The sequence below is a fragment of the Diadema antillarum genome, unplaced genomic scaffold (genome assembly GCF_040938485.1).
Source record: "Diadema antillarum isolate AM-2024a unplaced genomic scaffold, OU_Dant_1.0 seq00000565_RagTag, whole genome shotgun sequence".
NCBI lineage: Eukaryota > Metazoa > Echinodermata > Echinoidea > Diadematoida > Diadematidae > Diadema > Diadema antillarum.
Window position 1 is genome coordinate 2,098,288 of NW_027271504.1, and position 26,291 is coordinate 2,124,578.

The window sequence follows — 26,291 nt, forward strand, 5'->3', positions numbered from 1 at the left end:
CTAGACCTTGATGATCGCTTTCCCCGTGTTTGCCCCGGTGAAGAGCTCGGTGAAAGCTGTAAACATGTTTTCAAATCCTTCGGTGACGTGCTCCCTTACTTTGATCTTTCCCTGCATGGTTAGAGGTACAACAGAAGAAACAAGGAACGCGATAAATAAAACTATGGTTGCTCAGTTGCCAACCTCTCTTCTGTACACAGACTAAAGAAAATGTCTCTGTAGGATACTATTAATACATACTTATAATTTGTCATCCGCAAATGACATCAAACGATCGTGTTCGTCATCCAATCATCTCAGTATAATGGCAAAGAATATGAAATGGAAATGTCTTCAATATAACAATTGTTTTATCCCGTTTACAGAACTATACAGTTGTTATGCTAAGATGTAAACATTTCACCTCAGATCAATGATACTTTGTTGGAGACTGATTTTCAAAGGTGCGTGAGCGTAATAGGCCCATGTGTGATGTCAAAAATCGCAAGAACAAGCAAGGAATCCATGCAGGCGCTCTTGATTTCACGAACAGGTAAACGCAAGACTTATAGTTATCAACCTATGAATGTATTGCCATCTTGTAAATGAGTTACTGCAAGTTATAGCACCACCTGCCGGGATAGTATGAATCGCACATAATAGATTGCAAACTTCGCATTAATTAAGCGAAAAGCGCAGCCAAGAATCCGCAAATTATTAAAAGGCTAATACAGTATTATGTCGGCACAAAATACAGTACTTACTTCGGCAACCCACTTGGTCAGATCTGCAAGACCCTCGGGGAAACGCCCAGCATAAGTTGAATTCATGAATCCCTGCATCTTCAGCTCAGAGAATAACATCCTTTCGAAGATTGGAGCCGCTGGATAAACAAATACATAAAACGCCTGAAATTAATGTGCGTCACAAAGTTAGTCATACGGTATATCACATGAGAGACAATGAGTGTGTTTAGGAGAGCTTGGTAGAAAGCGTGATGAGAGGTAGAGAGCGCATATGACAGGGAGTCAGGAAGAGGAAGGAATTCAAAGATGAAAGAAATGTGCTTTTTGGCATTTTTTAAAAAAGAAAACAGTCGAAGAACAACATCCCGTTGGCAGAAAATGCGCAGCAGATATCTAGCAGAATACACATGTATATAGCACGGCACAGCGCTGTTGTAACTGTATACAGAAAGACATCATAACAAACATATAAAAAAGACCTTCCTCCTCAGTGTTTGCTACTTTTAACTCTTTAATCCTTTAAGCGAAAATGAGTCAAATGTGCACTAATTTTGCACACAAACCTATATGAACAGCCAATGAATGTGGCACACAGAAGGTTAGCCTTGTAACGAATCATTATTTAGACAAAAAAGTCGAAAACAACTCTGAACCTTCATAATTCATATACGTGACATTCTTGCCTTAGTATAGTTATTCAACATCTAGAAGTCACAATATTATAACGTATATCATAATTGAATGTTCTAGTTTTTCAAAGAGAGGAAGAGAAAGAGAGAGAGAGAGAGAGAGAGAGAGAGAGAAGGAGAGGATACATGTACTTGGAAAACAGATGGTCGTTAACATGTATTTCGGGGAAATAAAGTTCGTCGAACAGCCTTTTTGTCTTTTCTTCATGTCAAACATAGGCCCAGTTATAATTACATGTACTGCACTCTACTACACTCTTTTTTTCTTATCGTCCTATTTATACCCCAACCTTTATTTTCAACTCGATGTAGAATCCATTATGGAAAGGCCCTACAATCATGTTCATTTAAGTATGATTTTAAGGAAGGGGCTGGAGAGTTCTTCCTTCTCTAGCACTCTTTGTGTGGATCCAAGTAGGGTATCCTTCTCCTTCTCTCTCCATTTGTAGTTACATTAGGTCAGTTGTAAGTTATAATGGGTCTAGGGCAATTACCCCCTGGACAAGTACCCCTGACCCTTCCCCTGACCCTAACCCTAATCCTAATCCAGAACCTTATCCTAACCCTAACCCAAACTCTAACCCTAAACCTAACCCTAACCCTATAGATTTTATACTCTAACCTTATCATTGACCAGTATCTATAGCCTAGGGGGGGGGGGGGGGTATAATAATTGTCCACGGGAGATAATTGCCCTGATAATGTGTCTTTGTTTTAATTCTGTCATTGCCAGTGTAAAACAGATACGCTGCACGTATGTCACTTATATAATAGAACGCAATTCCAATTGTCCTGAGAGGTTATAGTTGGGCTCACTCTTCACAGGGTTGTCAGTGTTGTATGTCGAAATGGAGCCGCAGCATGATATTCGGCCGTATTTTCGCATGTTCATGATGGCAGTAGTGGCAAATTCACCTCCAACCTGACGTATCAAGGGAATGAAAAAGCATTGTCATTAAAATGTGATTATGTTATGTGATTACCATTATTTTGGTAACGAATAAGGAATCGGAAGTTAATTCTTTGTAACCCTATAACTAGATATGTTGACTTGCACAAACGTTTGTGATGTGAAGCACAAGACATTGTAAGGAACAGAAGAATATACTTACAGATATGCAAAACATTTCGTTTTTCTTTTGCTAATTTTCTTCTAAAAGTACTCTGTATTAGCTAAATACAGATATTATTGCTGGAAGGGTGACGGAAGACGTCACACCGTAACAGTCTTCTTCTCCACTTTGATTTTGATGCAAGGGATTGTTTTGATATTGACTTTAATCTGATCTGAAATCAACTAATTAAGTGTCACAATAATGAATCGCGGCCGCGTTATAAACATAAGACTACAATTCGCTGTCATTATTAGGATAGCAAGATTTAAAAAAAGAGACAGAAAAGAGGTCTCTTGTTGATTTCATGATTTTGAAGAAGGTTTCCAGTCACCTGCTTGCCAGTTGTTGATACCGTGCCATGATTCTCGTTAGTAAAGCTCTGCAGATACTTACGTTGTCGAAGTAGATGTCGATCCCGTCTGGAGCCAGTTCCTTGAGCTTGGCGTCGAGGTCCGTGGTCTTCTTGTAGTTGAACGCCTCGTCGAAGCCGATCTCCTTGAGGTACTTCACTTTTTCATCGGAACCAGCGGAGCCAATGACACGGCATCCCTTTGACGAGTGTACGAAAGTGAGAGAGAGAGAGAGAGAGAGAGAGGGGGGGGGGGGGGAGCGGGGAGGAGGGAGAGCGGGTATAGGAGGAGGAGGGAGGGGAAGCGATACGTGTATGATTATCTAAAAAAGAAATCCGGTCCATAAATAAGTTAATTTGTCTGCTAAAAAAGAGTAAAATTTTGCGAGTTCAATAATAAGAATTTGACTGAAATCGGGTGAAAAATAAGGAAGTTATGACATAAGTTTTGCTTATTTCTGCAAAGCAGTTCCTGTACAGTAGATATTAATATGCAAATGAGTGAGCTAACCATGTCATACCCTCCACAATTTCCATTGATCGTTATACACAAAAAAAGACGAAAATTCGATGTTTCTTTCATTGAAGTCTGAAACATGACGTTATTCCTGGTTGAATAACTTCCGAATAGTGATCAGTTAGACATACGAGGATTTGAGCCTCGGACATAATTGCGTTTGAAAGAACTGGAAATTTCAAAATTCTATGTATATTAACTACCAAATGGTAAGTTGTGAGGGAATGACATGCTCACTTTGCCATATCCATATTCATATTGACTATTCAAGAATTGTTTCCCTAAAAAAAACACGAAATTTCAAAATGTCATAATTTCCTTATTTTTCACCCGATTTTGATAAAAATTATACCGTTGAACTCGCAATATTTTGCTCTTTCTTATCAGACTAACTTATATTTGGACTGGATTTCCCCTTTAAGTTGGCTTGTTGCAGTAAGAGCGTGTGTCACCATTTATGAATGAGTAGTTATGATTTGGCGATGCTTTGACAAACTTTCCCAAACTCCATTAACGATTTGAAGCATAATGCGGAAGAGGTCTGATATGGACTAAGACTGAAATCACTTCCAGGAAAAGAAAAGTGGACACAACGGGAATCTCAGAGTCGATAGTACAGGTTACAAAAATATTTTTGCCAGAACTAAGCAGTAATGGTGATCAGCTGTAATGGTGATCAGTGGTCACCACCATCACACATCAGAGTTTATTTTTCCCTGCTACCTTCGCAGCAGAATTTGTATTGTTACGAATCTAGTACGTCCCTACCTTTTCCTCGGGCTGGCCATCTTTTCAAGCAATGCTTACAATGGCGGCCCTCTGCATTATCGCTTCTTAAATATAATATTGTTATTGTAATCCCTGCTGCATAGACATGCATACTGTAATACTATATCATTAATTTCCTTTTATATCGTTGTTTATGCAAGTCAAACGACTCTGTTTCAAATATACTTTGTATGTTTCCCATGTTCATGATTATGTATTTTTTAATATTGAGTTGCAGAAAATAAAGTATCTATCAAACAAAAAACAAATTATTAGCTGTAGTATATACTGCTACATGTATACACTGCTAAATAACAACTACTCGTATACTATAGTATAGGAGTAGTAGGTTGTTTTTGTCGTTGTTGTTGTTGCGAAGTAGTCCATAGTTTTGGCACGATTTCTCATGAGAAAAGGACACACTGATGAAAACAAAACACTGTTGCTGCTTTTTAGATAAAAATAGAAACAGAGCTGTATTGAAGAGTGTCTGATCTAATTCAGATCAGGTCAGTAGTCTTAATGATTGATCAATTTTGCAGTCACGCTAGAAATTAATGTTTGGCTGTCTATGCGGCGGTCGTTCATTTTAGTTACTGCGGTCAGATTATTGATCCTATGAATCCGTTGCGACAGCAGTTGTTCAATTAGCATCAGGACTCTTGGTGAATTCGCGACAATACAACCCGGTCAAAGTGAACACTATCGCTGATTCTATGAACAGTATAGAAGATTATCATTTTGGTTTTGCCGCTGATTCTTTATTATTAACGTTGTATCAAGGTACCTTAATCTTGGCAATCTGCCCCACGACACTGCCCACTGCTCCGGCGGCTCCACTAACAAGAACTATCTCCCCCTCCTTTGGCGTACAGATGTCAAGGAATCCGACGTAAGCCGTCAATCTGCGACGGGAAAGGAACATTGACGGCATAATTTCGAATAATCAACGATTAAGATACATCATTTTTTTTTTCAAAGCACGTATCACGGTACCTCAGAACAACAAACACGAATGTAGCTGAAAGGAAATCTATTCAACAAAGAATAAAAGCACATTTATATAATTACAATCTATTGCCAGAGAATTCGGTTTGCAGATGGGGGGGGGGGGGAGGGGTGCCTGGACATCACCAGTTTGAGCAGTAGGATGTTCTTAAACCATTTGCACCCCCTCCTTTTTTAAGGCAGGCCATCCCCATATGAAACACAAAGCAAGGCAAAGCAAAATGTTCTGAGGTCATTACAAAACTTTAATTCGTTTAGAGTTTACGACTCCCACTTTAATGTGCGGAAAGGCATTGTCTGTGGATATATCAAACTGAAACGAAAAAAAAATCATTAAAAAAGAACATGTTGACGTTTTGGGTTAAACGCAGGTCATCTTATTTATACATTCAATAAATTCTCTCACTTAAATACTTGTACGCCAAAGTTGATTTTTGCTCTCTCGCAAACAATTCCTCCTGTTCATCCAAGTAAGAACACATACCAAATACAAAATTAATGATACCATATGATTTGGAATAAGATACTCTTTCAAAATATAAGTAACATTTCATTTATGTCTGGTTTTCGAAAGAACTTGAATACACCTCGTTGAAACTGCAAAAAAAAAAAGAGAGAGAAAAAAAGAATTTATCATTCGTTTCTTAATCCCAAACTTAGGAACTTATTATAGAAAATGGACTGTTCATTCAAAAAAATGTAAAAATTGACATGAGTTAACCCCGGTGACCTATTTTTGAGTCCTCACATAAAATCGAAACCTGCGAATTTTAGTTCTTTTTGTGATGCATGGTCACATGTCTCGTGACGTGCACCCGTTTAAACAGAATGCCAGAACAAATTAGATCACATAACACAATTTCTGCGCTAACGACGGACCTTGAAGAATTTATAATTACCTGGGTAAAGAATAAGGGTCTAGAATTTATTGTCGGATAAAGGTTACAGCTCGTTATTCCAAAGGTTCGTTATTCCGAAGGTTCGTTAATCCGAAAATGAAACAAAGCTCTTTATTTTGAAGGCTCGCGTTACGGACCCTATATCATTTCGGATCAACGAACCTTCGGAATAACGAACCCTATTTCATTTTCGGATAAACGAGTCTTCGGAATAGCGAACCCTATTTCATTTTCGGATTAACGAACCTTCGGAATACGAACAGCACCCGAGTTGTACAGCCCACGAGTCATACAGCTCACAAGTCAAACAGCTCATGAGTTATACAACTCACGAGCCATACAGCCCATTTAATAGTTCGACACTAAGCTAACAAGGCCCACGAGACCGACACATTAAGCCCCGTGTTGTGTCTGTGGATCTCGTGGGCTGTCTTTACCCAGTGTCGAACTCATGGGCTGGGGACTCGTGGGTGTCGGTCTAGTTGGATGACCCCGTTTAAAAAGCCTTGGGGAAAAAAAAAAAAAACAAATACAAATTCTTACCCAGGCATGCCGATAGTTCCCAAAGCGTACGAGCGAGGCACATTCGGCGGTAAAGTCGGCATTTCATTGAGTCGTTTGCCGTCATTAACAGTGTGGGTGGACCAACCGAGGAAACCTTTCACCCACGTACCTACCGGGAACTTGTCATTGCGACTCTTGGTTACCCTGAATAGAGGCGAAATGAACAGTTGCATATACTTATCTATGCCAGGGAGTCAATAATGTGCACATAATATTATTTCACACACATTAGATGCACAGGAAGTTAACGTGGGACGCAGTGAGTTAAAATCCTTATCACAGCACACATCAGTCACAGATCGGCTGTCTTTTTTTCCTTTAACGGAACACTCTATTCACAAACACACGCATACACGCACATACACAAGGTAGGTAACTGCTGCTTTGCTCCGTTTGCAACAAAGCCTAGAAAGTTTGGCTGAGAAACGAGCCGTCAGTACGTATTTTACAACCTTTGAACGGAGTTAAGCTGGAAAAATCCATGAAAATTGCGTAGCCTTGTACTTGATTTCCAAACAGAAAGCACATTGAATATTTCATGATGAATGTATTCTGCAGAACAGTTCTGTATTTTTTTTTCAATGTTAATACACAGCGATTCAGTGGAAATCGTGGTGTGGGAATGATGTCCCACTTTGTAGAATAACAGCACTTTTTAAAAACTTAAACGTGAGTCCTAGCATTTTGTAGTAAACGCTATTGTGATAGCGGTCAAAGTAAAGGTCAAAAATGTGTGTAAACAGCGCAGGTTATCTGCTCACGAGGAATATGGGTTATGACCAGTATTGAATGCCCTGTTATGCTGATTCGAATGCTAACAAAAAGAATGAATTTTATTTATTCTTTTTAAGGACGTTCCTCAGTTAAAGTGAAGTCCATGTCATTTTCTTCAAACTTTCCATACAGTAACTTTGACCCATCCGAAGCCCAAATAGTAAATAAAACCACATGTTCATGGGCTTGTTTTTCTTCTACGGGACTTCGAAGAACACGACAATCTGCCGTCCAGTACCAAAATGACAGCGTTACAGGATCAAGACCATGACTGGCAACAAAATCTGCAATGACAAACTTAAATCCCCATAATCCTTTCAAAATCCACGTTATTTTCTCCAAATTTGCAAGAATTGCAGTGAAAGGTACCCAAAATGAGGAAAAGGTTTTAAAGTTAGGGTTTACACTCTCATTCTTGAGCTAGCAGCGCCCCCATGCGATATTATCATTGTAACACCCCAAGATCTGGTCAAGAACCTATGGGATGCCCTGACAGGGTGAGTTCTTAAATCTATGCTGTACGTTCAAAACCCATGTCATTTTCACGAAACGTGACCATTTTAATTGTAGAAGAAGGCTTACTAATTCCAGAAAAACGATAAAAATTGAGGGTTCATGTGCTCGTTTATGTGCTAGCAGTGCCACCATACGACATAATTATGTCATGTAAGACCCCGAAATTGCTGGGATGCCCTGACAGGGTGGCATGAGATTCATGCATCATAGGATATCCCTGCATTGTTTCTCGACCAGATTTGGGGGTCTTACGATGATTTCTGTAGCAAGGAGGCGCTGCTAGCACAAAAGCGAACACACGAACCCCCCATTTTTACAATTGTTCTGCATTAAGTAACCCTTCTTCTACAAATTGATCAAGTTTTATGAAAATGACATGGGTTTTGAATGTACAGCATGACATTCATGAAGCCCACCTAATCAGGGCACCCACGATAGGTTTATAACATAATGGGGGTGCTGTCAGCACAAAAACTAGCACAGGAACCCCCAATTTTTATTGTTTTTTCTGGAATAAGTAAGCCTTCTTCTACAACTTGGTAAAGTTTCGTGAAAATGACATGGGTTTTGAATGTACAGCATATAAAGGTTTTATGAACCTTGTCCTTTCGTTCACCTCTTAGATATAACACAAATGTCACTGACAAGGATTTGAGAGATTTCGGTGTTTTCTGCCGCGTGAGGGCGCTGCTTGCTCAAGAATGAGAGTGTAAACCCTAACTTTACAACCTTTTCCTGGTTTTGAGTACCCTTTTCTGCAAATTTGGAGAAAATAACGTGGATTTTGAAAGAATTATGGGTGTTTAAGTTTGTTATTGCAGATTTTGTTGCAAGTCATGGTCCTGGGCCCCGTTGCAAGAAAGTTGCAATCAATTGCAAATAATTGCTAATTTTGAAACAACCATTCTGATTGGCTCAGGGTCTGCCCTATTAAGAAGACATGCATGCAACAATGATTTTGATTGGCCAGTGACAATCAGTTGCAAGTTGCGTTTAAACGCAAAGTTTCTTGCAACGGGGCCCAAGATCCTGTAACGGCATCATTTTGGTACAGGACGGCAGATTAGTCATATTCTTCAAAGTCCCGTAGAAGAAAAACAAGCACATGGACCTATGGTTTTATTTACATAATTATTTGGGCTTAGGATGGGTCAAAGTTAGGGTGTGGAAAGTTTGAAGAAAATGACATGGACTTCACTTTAACTGAGGAACGTCCTTAAGTGTTTGCACAGGGGCAGTAACTTAGTATTTGCCAGGTCCGATCTGTCTGTACACAATGAGTGTTGAGCTAAGAGGGTTTAGGTCGGGTCATATTGTCTCTTCATTTCCAAGGATGTATCAACTGAATTTTAATAACTGCTTTTTCTTACTCATGTGAATAGTTGCGTATTTTACAGTCTTTTTTTTTCTTCCAATTTTTATTACACCATACAATTACTACTTATGCACAATTTCATGGAATCTAATTTTATTGAAGCAAAATTTTCATCTCCTCCCCCACCCGCTCCTCCAGTTTCTACACCATTACACGTTCAGTAGGCGTCGTGCATTTGAATGTCGTGATGTAGGGTACCGACCTACTTTGCGTATATTGTGGTCAACTGAAAGTACCTATGTTCCTGGACGCATTAAATGTTTCACGCAAGTCACCATGGTGCCTCGTTTCTAACGGGAGTATTATTCACGGGATAATTCAATGATTCGTGTTGTACCATCCTGACCATAACGAGTAGGCCCTACATATTAAAGTATATTGTAAACCACATACATATCGATGATCGATGACCTGGGGATACTTCCCTCTTGGGATGTCTAGAAAATATTCTTCAGCTACTTCACTCTAGCCTACAATACTTTTATTTGTTTTTCTTTTACCCCTGATTTAATTTCGCTTGTTTATTTATTCATTTTTTAAAATCAAAGATGGAACTTTGGTTAATTCTTCATACGGTCAACAGCATTATACGCGCTTTCAGTATGTTTTTTTTTTCGGTGTCTTTCTATATTTGGTGTACATTTTCTGTGTTTATTTTCAAATTTTGCTGCCAAGGGGTTACCGGACGATTTTACTGGCATGTTCAGAAAAAAAAAACACACAATTTGATTCTTAATCATCCTACCCGCCAACGCGACGCATTTTACCATCCATGTACTCGAACAATTTTCGCTAAAAAAAAAAACACGATTATGTATACAGGCCCCAGATACTGGAATGGCCTCTCCCCGAAATAACAAGCTGCTCGTCTTTATATTCATTTAAACGCAAATTAAAAGAGTCTATATTGAGTGCATGTCTTCAGACAATGAATAAATTTGCATTGTCTTATATTAAATGGGTTAGTCAAATATACCGGTTAGTGATTGGCTAAACAGAGTCATGTAATGGAGGTCCATTCGTTATGTTCGCCCATGGGCGAACATTCTTGGCAATGTTCTCCCATGGGGAAACATTTTCAAGTTACGTAACAAAATGACAGAAGGCCTAATAAAAAAGACCGCGCGCGCACAGAGAATTTGGCTCTGCATGCGCGAGCGAGCGATTGTGTTGTGCTGCATGCTGGTGGTAGTAGACTTGCTAAGGGGGTAAACGCTGCATTTTTTAGTACAAATGTCCTACTTGGGCACAGATGTTTCCTAGGGCAATTGGAAATTTTTCATCGAAAGAGACAATCTGTATCTATGCAAATAAGCCTTAATTTGCATAATTTATGCAAAACACATATAAGAATTATTTAAAAATATATGTGCATCCAGCGGAAATACCTAATTTGGCAAAAAATTTCTATTGAGTAAGTGGAAACAATTCCTGCAAAAATTGATTTCATACCTATTTGAATTAACATAAAATTTGCATAACTACGCAAGTTATTGTGCAAAAATCTGCATTTTTGAGACAATTTCTAAACTATTAAGTACTGGATCTTTGTACTTGCAGTACAAAGTTTGAACCTGGGATGGATGTTCCTTGGGTCAAAAGTAAATGATTCATCTGAAGAGACAAATTGTCTCTATGAAAGCAACCTTTTATTTGCATATGCATATCAATACCTACACATCTGCAGATAATCAGGACAAACAATAAGCCTTAAGGTTTTTTTTTTTGTTTTGGTGTGCGCCTCCATAGGTAGCCCCACTCATTTAGGGCTCTGATTATATTGTCTCTTTTACCTGGTTTTTGCTGCATTTTTGCAGTATGGTTGTTTATATTGTATTCTGTTTGTGTCAAGAATCTTGCTAGACCATTTCCAGTCAATTTGTTGGTAAGTTAGCTGTATATTTAAGCAGATGAATTTTGTATCTTGATACTGTTGCCTACTCTGTATTGCCATTTTCAGTGTCCAGCCCAGTGTTGTACACTTGCTTCATGCATCTTGTGTGTGTACTTGCTTTGTACTTTCAATAGCACCTTTTGTTGTCACACCGTTCACATGTGTATGTCAATAGCATCACCTCCACAGCAATGGAGGGGATTAAGATCTGGCGTCTCTGGCATCTCTTCTTTTGTATACCTCTGATTGTATCTCTCTTGAACGTGAACCATGTATTCATGCTGCCAACTGATGCTTGTAACTGTAATCACAGTCTACTTTCTCCTGTTCACAGGCTTGTCAGACACTGTGGTAAACCTGTTGCATACTATAGCAACACATGTGCATGTTTTCAGTTAGCCATCCTACTGTCGGGTGACATTCAAACAAACCCAGGTCCATGTACTGAAGTCGATGTAATGCAACATGCTAATGAGTATTGCAGTAGTTTTCAACCGAATCGTATTACATATGATGTACATGTCCTCCATCAGTTTAATGGGAAGCCCAGTCATCTACTTCCTTTGACTGTTTGGAGAAGGGTATGTGATCTTGGGATTGCGCAGCAGCGGCGTACTCACAGGGGACGCCGTAGGCGAAGGATTCCAAGGTCACAGTCCCTTTGTGATGCTTCCAGTGGGTCTCAATTTGGTTTATGGAACGTAAGATCCTTGACGAATAAAGTCGATGCAGTGTCAACTCTGATCATAGATAATGATATTGATGTGTTAGTCATCACTGAGTCATGGCTTTCAGGTGACCAGAGGGATGAGCCTACCCTTGCTGAATTGAAATTATCCCTTCCAAATTTCAATATTATCAATCATCCCAGAAAGACATCTAGAGGAGGTGGTATCTGCGTCCTGTATAGGTCTGCTGCGCGTTGTGTTGTCAATGACACACACAAATTTATGTCTTTTGAACTGCTAGATTTCACGATTCATCTCACTTCTTCATCTACTGTTCGGGTTTATTGTATTTATCGCCCACCCCATTCCTCTCGTCACACCTTTACCAGCAACGACTTTCTTGATGAGTGTTTAACTCTCCTCGAAAGTGCTGCTGTTGATGCTCATCCAACCATTCTTCTTGGTGACTTTAATATACATGTAGATGATTCTGCTGATAGTTTCGCTCAGTCTTTTCTCAATGCCGTCGAAGCCTTTGGGTTTCATCAACATGTTAAGGGTGCCACTCACCAAGCAGGCCACACACTTGATTTAGTCTTTAGTAGGAAATCTGAAGATATTATTTCCCATATCACTGTATTGCCATCTTTGCCATCTGATCACTCCGCCACTCTTTCCGCCATTAATCTTAAAGGCCCACCAAATCCTAGAAGGAAAGTAAGCTTTAGAAAGCTTCGCAATATTGACACCAACTCTTTCCGCCAGGATATTAAACAGGCGTTGTTGACTTCCCAGTGTACATCTTGTCCTACAGAAGCAATTTCAATGTATAATGACATGCTGAGTAATCTGTTGGACAAGCATGCCCCTGTTAAAACCGTGACTGTGACAATTAGACCCAATGCCCCTTGGTTCTCTGATGAGGTTAGGGAGGCCAGGAGGCGTCGGCGTCGTGCTGAACGTCGCATGTTGAAGTCCGGCATGCAGACTGACATGGACCTGTATCGTCAAGAATGTGAGCTGTACTACAGTCTGATTACTGATGCAAAGTCCCAGTACCTGAGAAAAGAGATCGCCAATGCTGACTCGAAACGACTATTCAACTTCGTGAAGAAACTGTCCACCCCTTCTGACTCTGCTATTTATCCTGAACACTCATCTGACTCAGAACTGGCGCACAGGTTCAGTATATTCTTCATGAAGAAAATCGATGATATTGTGTCTTCCTTTGTATTTGACGTGAACCATTTGGAGTTATCCGTCCAGGCTCCTGAGAACTCTTTGAACTGCAACCTGAGCGAGTTTAATCCAGTCACTGATGAACAGCTTCGACGTCTCATCATGCTATCTCCACCAAAATCTTGCAGTCTGGACCCTCTTCCAACTTGGCTGCTCAAAGAGTGCCTTGATGAGCTGCTTCCGGTTCTAAAAACATCATTAACACATCATTGTCATCGGGTATAGTTCCAATACCTTTCAAGACATCTCTTGTTTCCCCTCTGTTGAAGAAACCGAACCTAGATCCCGATGTCCTGAGCAATTACCGACCAATTGCCAATCTGCCATTTGTGAGTAAGCTTCTTGAAAGGATTGTGTCTACACAGTTAATGTCTTATGTTGACAGTAATCATCTGCTTCCTACAAACCAGTCAGCATACCGCAACCTCCACTCAACAGAAACTGCCTTGTTGAAAGTGCTCAACGATCTCCTTCTTGCTATCGACAAGGGCAATGAGGCTGCTCTTCTTCTTCTTGACTATTCGGCTGCGTTTGACACGCTCGACCACACGTTGCTACTACAACGACTTAGTAATGACTATTCCATCACAGGCACTGCCATCCAATGGATCAAGTCATATCTTCAAGATCGCACACAGAGGGTGATAATCAATGGGACCTGGTCACGTCCTAGTCCTATCAGCTGCGGAGTTCCGCAAGGATCCGTTGCCGGCCCCCTTCTTTTTCTCCTCTATACAGGTCCACTCACCAGAATCATCAATTGTCATCATGGAGTCAACTACGCTATGTATGCTGACGACACTCAAATTTACATAACTATGTCACCTGGCGATAGGATTGCTGCTGTTAATTCACTGAGAGAATGTCTCAACGACATCAAAACCTGGTCCACTGCCAACAGACTCCGTCTGAACGAAGACAAGTCTGAACTCATCCATTTCTCTTCACAGTTTAGGAGCACAGTTCCTCTACCAGATCTAACTACTCGGGATGGGATTATTAAGGTCTCTGACTGTGTTAGAGACCTTGGCTTTACTTTGGACAAACACTTAACTCTTAAACACCATATCACAAACATTTGTAAGTCTGCATCATGGGGTATTTTCAAAATAGGGAAGATCAGGCGTCTGCTTGATCAATCATCAGCTGAGCGGCTCGTCCATGCCTTCGTCTCCTCCTATCTGGACTACTGCAACTCCCTCCTTGCCGGCCTCCCTCTTTCTCACATACCCCCTCTCCAACGTATCCAAAATTCAGCCGCTAGATTAGTCTCCCTTAGTAGGAGACATGACCATATATCTCCTGTTCTCCGCTCACTCCATTGGCTTCCAGTACATTCCCGTATTACTTTCAAGATCCTACTTCTGACGTACAAAATCACACGTAATCTTGCACCCATATATCTTCAAGACCTAGTCTCTCTCCGCTCCTCCTCTTCTGCCAGACCCCTCCGTTCATCTTCCTCTCTCCAATTACTTCATGGCCCACGTACAAAAACCCGTTATGGTGACCGAGCCTTCTCTTCCATTGCTCCCACTCTTTGGAATAAACTTCCTCTTTATATTCAGAATGCCTCATCTGTCGAATCATTTAAAATTCTTCTTAAAACTCACCTGTTTAATCAGCTGTAATATATATATATATTTTTTTTTTCTGGAGGCGCACACAGTTATCAATTATTGTACCATTGTATCACATGTATTTTTCTTTTCTTTTCTTTTCTTTCTTCTTCTTTTGTTACTGTTAACGTTAATTTTGTTAATGTTATTGTGTTTTCTGGTCTATTTGTATGAGTAGCAAAGTGCGCTTAGAAACGTCAGTATGAAGCGCCATATAAATGCAATTATTATTATCATTTATTATCAAGGTGACAATGTCTTAAATCGCTTTGAACTTAATATCCAAAAAGCTAATAGAATGAGACAATATTCTCACAACAACACTTTTCAGTTGCTTAAATTGTTTCTATGTTGTTAAATTAACTTAGGCATTTTAAGCATAAATTATGTAAATAAGTACACCAGACGTGAAATTTCAAAACATATTGATCTTTGAAATGATTTTTGCTAGCAACTTTCCCTCATTGCATAAATGCTTTGCTGGGTGGAAAAAATAACAATCGATAGTGACACTCTTTAAATATGATTATGCAAATCTAACAGTAGAGCCTACATATGAAAAGATGCAAATTGGAACAATATTGCTTATAAAAGGACTGTGTTTCCCTTGCAAACAGTACACAACTGAAGTCATGGTTAGAAAATCATTACAAAAAATACTGTGAAATTGTGAATTCTAATTTTCATTGCATTTTTCTAGGCAATCAAGCGAATAAGAGGCTTTTTACATCAAACTGATTGTGCAAATTATAAGTATGTGGATGCAAGGGTAGCTGCACACAATTTGGACATTAAGAACTTACAAGCTTGAGTTAGAAACAAGGAAAAGTAGAAATTACGCGGTGCGTAAAATATGTCCCCGCCGGAAGTAGCATTTAGTATCAAAATGTACTATATAGGTCAAAAGATCAAGGTCAAAGGTCAAAGAAGTCAAAGGTCAACATTCTGTGTAGAAGTTTTGAAGCCCTCACCTAGTGCCATCACATAAAGCAAACGGAATCGAAATCCGGTTAGAAATGGCGAAGGAGTAGCATTTTGTAGCCAATGTACAATATAGGTAAAAAATCAAGGTCAAAGGTCAAAGAAGTCAAAGGTCAAAATTCTGTGTAGAAGTTTTGAAGCCCTCACCTAGTGCCATCACATAAAGCAAACGGAATCGAAATCGGGTTAGAAATGGCGAAGGAGTAGCATTTTGTAGCAAAATGTACAATACAGGTCAAAAATCAAGGTCAAAGGTCAAAGAAGTCAAAGGTCAAAATTCTGTGTAGAAGTTTTGAAGCCCTCACCTAGTGCCATCACATAAAGCAAACGGAATCGAAATCGGGTTAGAAATGGCGAAGGAGTAGCATTTTGTAGCAAAATGTACAATATAGGTCAAAGGTCAAGGTCAAAGGTCACGACTGAAATTCTGTGTAGAAGTTTCAAAGCTCCCATGTAGTGCTATCATATAAAGCAAACAGAATCAAAATTGGCTCATAAATGACAGAGAAGTAGCAAATTGAAGATTTTGATCACACACGGACGCACACACGGACGGACGGACGGACGGACGGACACACGGACGGACACACGGACACACACACGTACGGAGCCCGTTTCATATTCCCCTGCTCGAACTCGTTCGGCGGGGACAACAAAGTCTGTTTCTGGAAAAAAATGTTAACTCAGTATACTATTGATACTATTGCATGGGAACTATGCTAGGAATTTTATACACAATAACATTTTGATATGGCAATAATATGCAAAACTTGTCATGTGAACAATAAAGGAGATGTTATACATGAACCTTAAGTCAAATAATCTCAGTCTCTGACTTAAAATCAGTCAATTTCAACCATAAATCAAAGCAAAATTACTATGTTCACAGCCATAAAAGAGTTATTTCGATGGCTTTTACAATTACTAGGATGTGATTTGTCAGCAGATCGTCACAGGCTACTTTTTACGTGAATCGTAAATGTCATATTCTCCCTGGTTGTGACTGTTTTCCCTTGGGAAAATGTAACTCCCTGGCGGTCTAAAGAATGTTATATTCCACCACATAATCAGCTAATATGACCTACATGATCTTGAAGCTTTTTCCAAAAAATAATTATGTTAACTGGTTTAGTGTAAAGATGTCAGAGGTTAAATTAAAAGAAATACACAGGAAAAAATGTAAAAGGTATAAAGAATGTCAGAGGTTATACACGTGTGCATCAAAATTAACTTCCATGCGACCCATTACATTAAATGTAATGACTGTGATGACTAAACCATGTCACTGAATTTCATGTCCTTTCCTACTTATCAAGAGGAAACAAAAACACTCGAGAGGCGAGGGCTTAACGTTTTTTTCGATAATAAACAAAGGTATCACTGTCAGGTAGAACATGCACAACTAATATGTACTATAAGTTTCATGATCTCACCTTGATTCACATTCAAGATATGAAAGAAAAAGTGAAATATAGCACTTTTATCAGAGCTTTGACATTTTGGCAGGAAATTTCCCAGAGAATATCCATTAGATAATACATGTATATATGAAGTTTCAAGAGAAATCCTACAAGCATTGCAAAAACATGAGGGAAATAGTGAAATTTTGAGGGCCCAATTGACTTTGATCTTTGACCCCTGTCCTTTGACAAATGACCTCTAAATTCCCTACAAAATTCATGCCAGTACCAAGTTCCATGAAGACACCTTGAACCATTTGCGAGATACATAGAAAAAAAGTGAAATTTAAACTCTTTCACCTGAACTTTGACCTTTGACCTCTTGACCTGAAATTCTCTGGAGAATCTTATTTTGGTAGTACATTGTATGCAGTCGGTAAGTTTGAAGAAAGTACCTTCAGACGCTGCATAGATATGGGGAAAACAATTAAATTTTAGCATTGACCTTGAAATTTTTTACCTTTGATCTCTTGCTGATTTTACTCAAAAACTGCTTAATCACTTGCCCCATCAATGATACGTCATCTTTGGACCAGGTTTGGTGAAATTTGCATAGTCTATAGTCTTGAGTTATTGCGTAAACTGATACAATTTCTTAAGGCGACCTTGACCATTGACTTCTGGTACATTCGGGTAGTAATATGCATAAGATGCAAATTAGGTGGTATTTGCATAGACAAATAGTCTTTTGATATTGCAAACCATTTCCTTTTGACTAAAGGAAATGCATACTACTTCCGTAGTTTCGATTATAAAATGCAGTTCTTTGACTGTAAGAAAACTTTAAAAATAATGTTTTTACTTTACTTTCTTTAGTAATTATGTAAATTAGCCGGTAATGATGGTTCAATAAATTCAATTTCTTTTCTCATTTTGTTTCATAAAGTGTTTCTAACGGGTTAAATCTATGTAGGATGAGATTTAAGGGGAGTTTCTTTAAAGCTTCATTAAGGCTTTTTGTTTGTTCTGATTATCTATCGATGTGTAGGTATTGATATGCATATTATGCAAATAACAGGTTGTTTGCATAGAGACAGTTTCTCTTCAGATGAATCATTTACTCTTGACCCAAGGAACATCCATCCCAGGTTCAAACTTTGTACTACAAGATCCAGTGCTTAATAGTTGAGAAATTCTTTGAAAAATGCAGATTTTTGCACAATAACTTGCATGATTATGCAAATTTTATATTTATATAGGTATGAAATCAATTTTTGCAGGAATTGTTTCCACATACTCTATAGAATATTTTTTTACTAAATTAGGTACTTCCGCTGGATGCACATATATTTTTAAATAATTGTTATATGTATTTTTGCAATGAATTATTGCATAGATACAGATTGTCTCTTTCAATTCCAATTGTATAGAGGAACATGTGTGCCAAATAGGACATTTGTACTATAAAATGCAGCGATCACCCCTTTTTTCGCCCTTAGCAAGCCTACTATGGTTGCATGCAAAGATCGTACACTGAATCTCTACGATCTTTTGGTGGGGGTTGACGTATTTGACTAACCCATATAATAATGCTGCCTTTTGTTGCTGGGAACATGTACCAAACGTTCCACCCTCAGGATTTGAAATGCTATTTCGGGAGGCTATAAGTCCCTCGACTTCGTCTCGGGACTAACCTCCCTCAAGAGCATTTCAAACCCTTCAGGTGAAACATTCGGTCTGTTAGCTCCCCCGCCAGTCATCATCTATATCAGGGGCGGATCCAGGGAGAACCGCAACCGGGGCGCACCCCCCCCCCTTATTTTTTGTTGAAACAAAAGAAATAAAAAGGAAAAAAATGGGGGGAGGGGTGCGTGCGCCTCCCCTATAATTTTGTAAACGCGCCCCCTCTTTACGAAATTTCTGGATCCGCCCCTGTATATGATGTAATATTGTCGTATGCAAACCTTCTTTTCAACGCGCTATTGCAGAGTGCCTAATCTGGGCCTTGCGTCACCAGTTCCGCACTCTCCATGCAACCTCGTCTCTTCCTCCCTCTCTCCCTCTCCCTCTCCCTCTCTCTCTCTCTCTCTCTCTCTCTCTCTCTCTCTCTCTCATTGTCTACCCAGAGCTTGACGCCAGGCACCAAAAATGGCTCAATAACATGCCACTTATTTCATTCCTTTCATCACAATAGACATAGGGCCTACCCCGCTTCTCTTATTTGGTACTATTAAATCGCCTGGTCTAAACTTCTATCCGTTTTATCCGTTCTCTTTTTCACAAACACCGATTACTGGGGGCTTACAGCCAAACAAGCTAGCTTTCATGTAGGTCCCGTCATACTTCTCTTTGTACAACTCCATTTCGATTTCGGCCAGTTATCATTACAATTACTGTGTTATTTTCATGTATATTATGTATGTATATATTGTTTGTTTTTGTACATTGTTGACAAGGTAAAATAACTTGTGCTATCATTTCTGATGTAATATTCATAAATGAGGAGTATGAGATAAATGAATTGAATTAAATTGAAATAAACATAATAATATATACATGATAGGAAAAGAACGGTACAAAGCATAATATACTGCTACTAATTTTCCAGCGTGTATCAATGAATTTGTAAAACATAAATCATTGTCATAATCTTCTCCAAAATGGGGACTTTTTATCCGAGAAAGTTGGAAAGTGACCAAGTATACATGGTCCCCAAAGAAACTGGGGGCTGGGCGGCGCTCCATTTGAAGCTATCGTGATTGATTGATTGATGTTTATGGATGCTTTCCGTTGAACCAGGGAGGTGGGAAGGTGAACACAAGTATAGATTCTTGAACACATACCTTGCCACTTGTTCTCCAGTCATCACCATGCCTTCTGCAAGTATCCTGTTGTAAGGTCTGAAAAGAGAGAGGTTAGATCATATTTAGCAGCGCACGTCTTAAACAGAAGGGAAGTGCCTTCAGCTGGATGTGATGATTATTGGTTGTTCATAATGGTCAGATTTATTTTCCCCTCATACACTTCTTCTCGTTGTAGCATCAATTTTATCTATATCAATGTCAATATCAAAATAAATATCAATACCAATATCAATATCAATATTTTTTATCAATATCAATATCAAAATCAACATCAATATCAATATCAATGTCAATATCAATATCAATATCAATATCAATATCAATATCAAAATCAACATCAATATCAATATCAATATCAATATCAATATCAATATCAATATCAATTGTCTTTTGAGATCCCTTTCAACATTGCTAATGGTAGACGTGTAGTATACTGTTTGTCCAGCTATAGAAAGAAAAGATGCGGAGCCGTTATCATGCACACGCAGTGGGATCAGAAGTACAAGATTCTCGTTTGAAAACGTGTATGTAGGGGAAAGGGGGGCAATTTGAGCCACGGGGTAAAATGAGCCCCCTTGAGGAATTTTGCTCACTGCTCTAATGTGACTGGGCCAAACTGGCTACTATTTTGTGGTATGTTAGTCCACTATCTCTGCCACAAGTTGCAGTATAATATTCACCTACGTCCTATTTCATATGGCAAGGAGGAGCAGTTAAACACATAGCACTAAGGAATTTCATCTCGAAAGTGGCATGTCCACTTTGGAAAGATCAGTACTCTATCCACCCCTTTGCTTCAATTATTTATATTCTTTGTTGATTGTGTTAAGTAGCCATAGTATGTGCAAATCATAAAATAATTCTAGAGAAAATCATTTTGATTTTGTGCCTGGATGTGAATGTATGGAATAGTACCCCGTGGGGTAATATGAGCCCCCTCTGTTATGTATGGATGCTGTGTACTGTGAATAATGGATCGAGTATCAAATTTTAATACAATTTATGATTTTAATTGAATGTTTCTTGAAAAATACCTGCATAAGAGAAATGCATGTAATCAAGCACACATTTAAAGAGAATACAGGTTATGTGGCCCTACAATAATAGGATGCATCTTGCACTAACGTATTTGTGCCATTAATCGGTACATTGGAACATTGGGTGAGAATGAGAAAGAGTGAAGAGGATAAAAGAAGACTGTAAGGAAAGCAGAACAGAAAGAATAAATAACAAAGGAAAGACAGGGATGAAACAGAATATTTTTGATGAGTCAGTGGAACTTCCACTAAGTGACAATGAAACCCAAAATGGATGACAATGAAGTCGAAAAATGCGAAGCATGTGGTGAAATTGATGATACCATCAACTCAGGTTCATTGGTTGTTATCTCTGTCCAAAGTTATTTTGCAGGGGTGTTGCTGCTGTGGCATTGATCTCTCTTTTACAGCAGTTTCTTTTTGTAAGCAATTATTGCTAACAAATCATATAAAATAGACACTATGCATTGTGTGACAACACTTACGGAAATAGAACATGGTGGAAACGCATAAGCTATGTCATTAACATTGCTTTAATTATTGTGGTAATTAATTAGGAGGATATTAAGCTATAGCAACACTTTTATACTCCAGAATACTTATGAGATCAGCAAAATTTATTACAGTTTGTTACAGAACAGAAATTGATTAATTACACATGGTTTTGAAAAGGGGCTCATTTTACCCCATTTTCATGGGGCAAATTGAGCCCCTTGTTGTAGTTATTAAATACCAATTAATATGCTAATTGGAATAGCTGGTAACATAATTTCTACATGGTATTATTCAGCCTATCTACTACTATTACCTGTGGTATTATCATGCTCCACCATGTTTTATTTATTGAGATATTTTTAAAAATGTAAAAATGGGGGCTCAAATTGCCCCCCTTTCCCCTACTCGTCGTAAAAGGCTAAATAGCAAATTGAAATGTTTGGGAGGTCATGAACAATGATTGTAATCATGCAACAACAACGACCACAAAATGGTAGTAATAAGATCTGATTGTGAATGCCATGCACTTGTATTATCTTTCACTTTTGTATCTTTTGAAAAGGAAAACAAGTGAAGTAATTTGACAACTGTTCATAATACCTCATGTATGGATCCACGGTGAGAAACTCCGCTTCCACGAGAACCTCTGTTCGAACACGTGCATAAAGAATAGACGAAGACTTTATACAGGCCAATAAAGATACATATACTGTGATTTTTACGCATATGCCTATCCAGAATATAGACTACTTTGAGATCCAGAATACACTACTTTGAGATGCACAACCTTATATACTCAAATCAGTTGCACGGCCAGTACCAATATTCATCTGATATAAAACAGTTGTCAAAGTCAGGGAGATTTTAATAAGGAAGAATTAGGAAGATCTTTATATGCTATATACTGTATATGCTACTCGATGAGGGAAAAAATGATACCTGCGTCAAAACAGGGAGATTTTGATGTTTCTTATTGTCTAGACATGAAGAAGTTTTCAGGAAGCATCCTGCAGAATTAGGGAGACTAATTGAAAGCCATGCGGTCGAAAAAAGTTGCAGTGAAATATAAGGAGAAGAAATCCGCTGCAGTCAGCCCCATTTCACACATTCCTGTATCGGTGTTCAATACGAGCGCATAATAATTTATGGTTAACCAGCGATGCATTTATTTTTCATCATTTTCATTATTATTATCTATAAGATATATTTCATTATTGTAATCTTTCCTCAATACACTTGAAGCTATCCGTGTAGCGATTTGTTATTCCTGAGAACTTCAGGTATATTCTTTCTATCCACTCAAAATTAATGATGAAATTTTAAGTACTGCGTGAATTTGTCTAACAAGGAAGAAGAACTCACAAAAATATGCAAATTACACCGAAAAGAATTATTAAGAGTACTAGTAGATGCATGCATACACCATAGGCCTATAAAGTGAAATTCCCGCCATTTCATGTAAGTATATATATATATATATATATATATATATATATATAGTCAATCTAACGGATGCTGAGCGGACAAAGCGAATGAGCAGCGAATGCCCAACATAATTATGCAAAGCGATACTGCGGCAATCACGTGACTGATCTCAGCTGACACACACTCGTCTTCACCAAATCATTTTGAGCAGTGACAGTGTCATTTCATGACTTCGTGGACCGGGTGGTGCCGACTCAGGACGGGGGCAATGCCCTGGGGATACACCCCAAACCCCATTTCATGTAAGTATATATATATATATATATATATATATATATATATATATATATATATACATATAATATATTATATATAAGGTGAAGTAAAAATGCCTGAAAAAGAAATTGTACTGTAAATCCTTAATACAAAGTACCAAAAATTTAAAAAAAAAATCCAGTTCTGAAAACTTCCCCAAATACAATACATAAAACAAAACAACACTTAACTAATTATCTCTGACAATTATGCCAATGTGTTTGCAAAAATTACGAAGAGCACGTCTCTCCTTTTCTAGCACCTCCCTGCATGGTTTTACCTCCATCTTGAAGGGCTGGTATATTGAATTCCTCGAGTCGCACATCACTCTCCTTCGGGAAACCATCGAAATATTTCACCAGGACCCATCTTTTTCCTTTTCGAGACATTCTGCGTTGATATCAACTTGTCTTCACGTGTATAAAAGCGTGTAAATTAAATCTGTTCGACTGGCCTTACTTGTGAAAATCACGGAGAGAACAGTTTCGTGACTCGTCCGAGTCAAGCTTCTTCAGCTCTGTCTGGCTGGCGAGCATTCACCCGTGGAGGGCGAATGGACGCCCCCAAAAAGTTCCCTCACCATGTCTTTTGTTAGTCACAATTTGATCACACAAGCATGCACAAATTTATATGCTGAGTCGAGAGGAAGGTGCATTCCAACGTTTTTTTGTTAAACATTTGGCCTTGTCACACGTATATATAGCGTATAAATCAGCGGATGTCTATAGCGGATGGGCAAAATTTGGCAAAGTCCAGATACGCTCGAATACGCAAGCAAAATGTGGTTTTCGAACGTTCGCTTATGCTAACCGTGTTACGATCGGATAAAGCAACTAATGAAATCGAATGCGTACAGTCAATCCAACGGATGCTGAGCGGACAAAGCGAATGAGCAGCGAATGCCCAACATAATAATTATGCAAAGCGATACTGCGGCAATCACGTGACTGATCTCAGCTGACACACACTCGTCTTCACCAAATCATTTTGAGCAGTGACAGTGTCAAGTTATGTTGTGACTGTGAAAATGGCCTTAAAAAGAAGGAAGCAGAAGTCCCCACCAAGTACTTCTGATGTCACTACCCTCGACACTGTCCTCAAGATTCCCCTATTAAAGTGCACTTCCTTCTGATGATCATCACGTTGACTATGATGTTTGTAGTCAGCATCCTCTGTTGCGTCTGGTGCCTCCAACTGGAGTCGAACTTTCACAATTCCCAATTTCCATGCAAAAATCCAAGCTCAAGATATTTTTTAATGTCCCAAGTCAGAAAAATAACGCGCTATTTTGAAACATCGGGCTGATGTGAAAACGCCTAGCGCTAATTTCGAAACATCGGGCTGATGTGAAAACGCCCTAGGCGCTTTCACGTCAACCCGATGTTTCGAAATAGCGCGCTATTTTTCTGACTTGGGAAATATAAGAAAATTATCTCGAGCTTGGATTTTTATCGGGCTGATGTAAAAACGCCTTGTGAAAACGACTCGAGAAATTAGCGCGATGCATCCCATCATCATGCCTAGCGTGTGTGACCCGATCGATCGAGGCAAACTGCACACAAATCATGAGGAATTTTTGAGAGGGCACACCCATTACAGATGCTGTTTGCACATACTCAGCTGTCGAATTAGCTCGAAAAAAATGCGGGCTAATTCTCTTCGGGCTTAGGGCGTTTTCACATCAGCCCGATGTTTAGAAATAGCGCGCTATTTTCTGACTTGGGAAATTGGAAAATATCTCGAGCTTGGATTTTTATCGGGCTGATGTGAAAACGCCTAGTGTCAAATAGCGCGCTACTATCCCGCTATTTCAGAAATTTCCCGAGTTGGACTCGAGAAATTTTCTCGATCAGAGCGATACAGTTAGCGCGTTAATTTGTGTTCACATTATCAAATAGCGCGCTATACAAATTTCGCTATCGGGAAAATTTCCCAAATCAGAAAATAGCGCGGTATTTCGAAACATCGGGCTAATGTGAAAACGCCTATAAGTCGGAATCGATGAAATCGCTTCTGATTGCCCTTTGGAGGCCAACAAAGGTCTCAATTGCGCCCTTAGTCGGTTGTCCATCTCCCTCTGTACACGGATAAGCTTATAGGCGTTTTCACATCAGCCCGATAAAAATCCAAGCTCGAGATATTTTTTAATTTCCCAAGTCAGAAAATAGCGCGCTATTTCAAAACATCGGGCTGATGTGAAAACGCCTAATTAGTCCATTATGGGCCAAGACCCGAAAAATGGGTTATTGGTACCACCTGAGGTGGCAAAGCCTTTTTGGTATCATGTTGTTTGTCGGACATAGATACGCTTATCAAGCTATGATAGCATTTCCAAATGATAACTTAGTCATAATAAATGAATTTTAACCAATTTGGTCTCGTTTGTATATCCCTATACTTCTGAATCGAAACTAGCCGCTATACAAAGACGAGCACTGCCTTCTGTATGTCCGCAGGTGTTCTGTTGTAAATGCGGTGCGCTTAGTCTTTATTGAAGGCAGCGAATGGAATATCCAAAGGGTTATGATGTCCACAGCTGTCACGCGGTGCGCTTAGTCTTTATCTAGAACAATGAACCGTTATCATATCTAAAGTTTCTAATAAAAGGGATTATCTATACTGTTTTTATACCACCCTCTCAACAAATACATCAGTTTTAAACAAAAATCACTCTGTTCATTTACAACATTATCAATTATAATGTATTGTAGTGTACCGGTACATTGTTTTTGCATAATCTTTCATTGTTGGATGGAAATAAAGCGACATTGGGGTGGTATTAGCGTTTTCACCGTAGCGTTTTTACCGGAAAATGATAAATAATTGAAAAATACCGTAAAATTCACGAGGAATTGCTTTGTTGTTGTTGTTGTTGTTTTTAGATAAAGGGATGTACACTGTATTATAAGCTTTGGATATTCCCTTCGCCGTCTTGAATATTAGACTAAGCGCTGTAGACATCATAACCCTTGGATATTCCCTTCGCTGCCTTAAATAAAGACTAAGCGCACTGCGTTTACAACAGAACACCTGTGAACATAATATTATGCTATTA

The 26,291-nt window shown here is 38.9% G+C and overlaps 1 protein-coding gene across 1 annotated transcript; it reads right to left on the minus strand.

Annotated features, from left to right (window-relative positions):
* Positions 1-23,625, minus strand: LOC139735183 (prostaglandin reductase 1-like). The gene is made up of 9 exons (XM_071645943.1): positions 23,517-23,625; positions 22,097-22,142; positions 19,944-20,000; positions 6,614-6,778; positions 4,951-5,068; positions 2,923-3,078; positions 2,231-2,336; positions 744-862; positions 1-111 (listed from the first exon to the last, which is right to left on the minus strand). Exons 1-9 carry the CDS (start codon positions 23,623-23,625, stop codon positions 1-3), a joined length of 987 nt encoding a protein of 328 aa, XP_071502044.1.
* Between the last annotated feature and the right edge of the window lie 2,666 nt (positions 23,626-26,291).

What these genes read in the sequence shown, in the direction of transcription:
- LOC139735183 (XM_071645943.1), bottom strand. Translation starts at nt 23,625, where the DNA reads ATGTCTCGAAAAGGAAAAAGATGGGTCCTGGTGAAATATTTCGATGGT. An exon ending in ACCGTGGATCCATACATGAG is followed by an intron (nt 20,001 to 22,096) that starts GTATTATGAACA and finishes CTCTCTTTTCAG; the next exon opens with ACCTTACAACAGGATACTTG. An exon ending in GGCAGATTGCCAAGATTAAG is followed by an intron (nt 3,079 to 4,950) that starts GTACCTTGATAC and finishes CACTCGTCAAAG; the next exon opens with GGATGCCGTGTCATTGGCTC.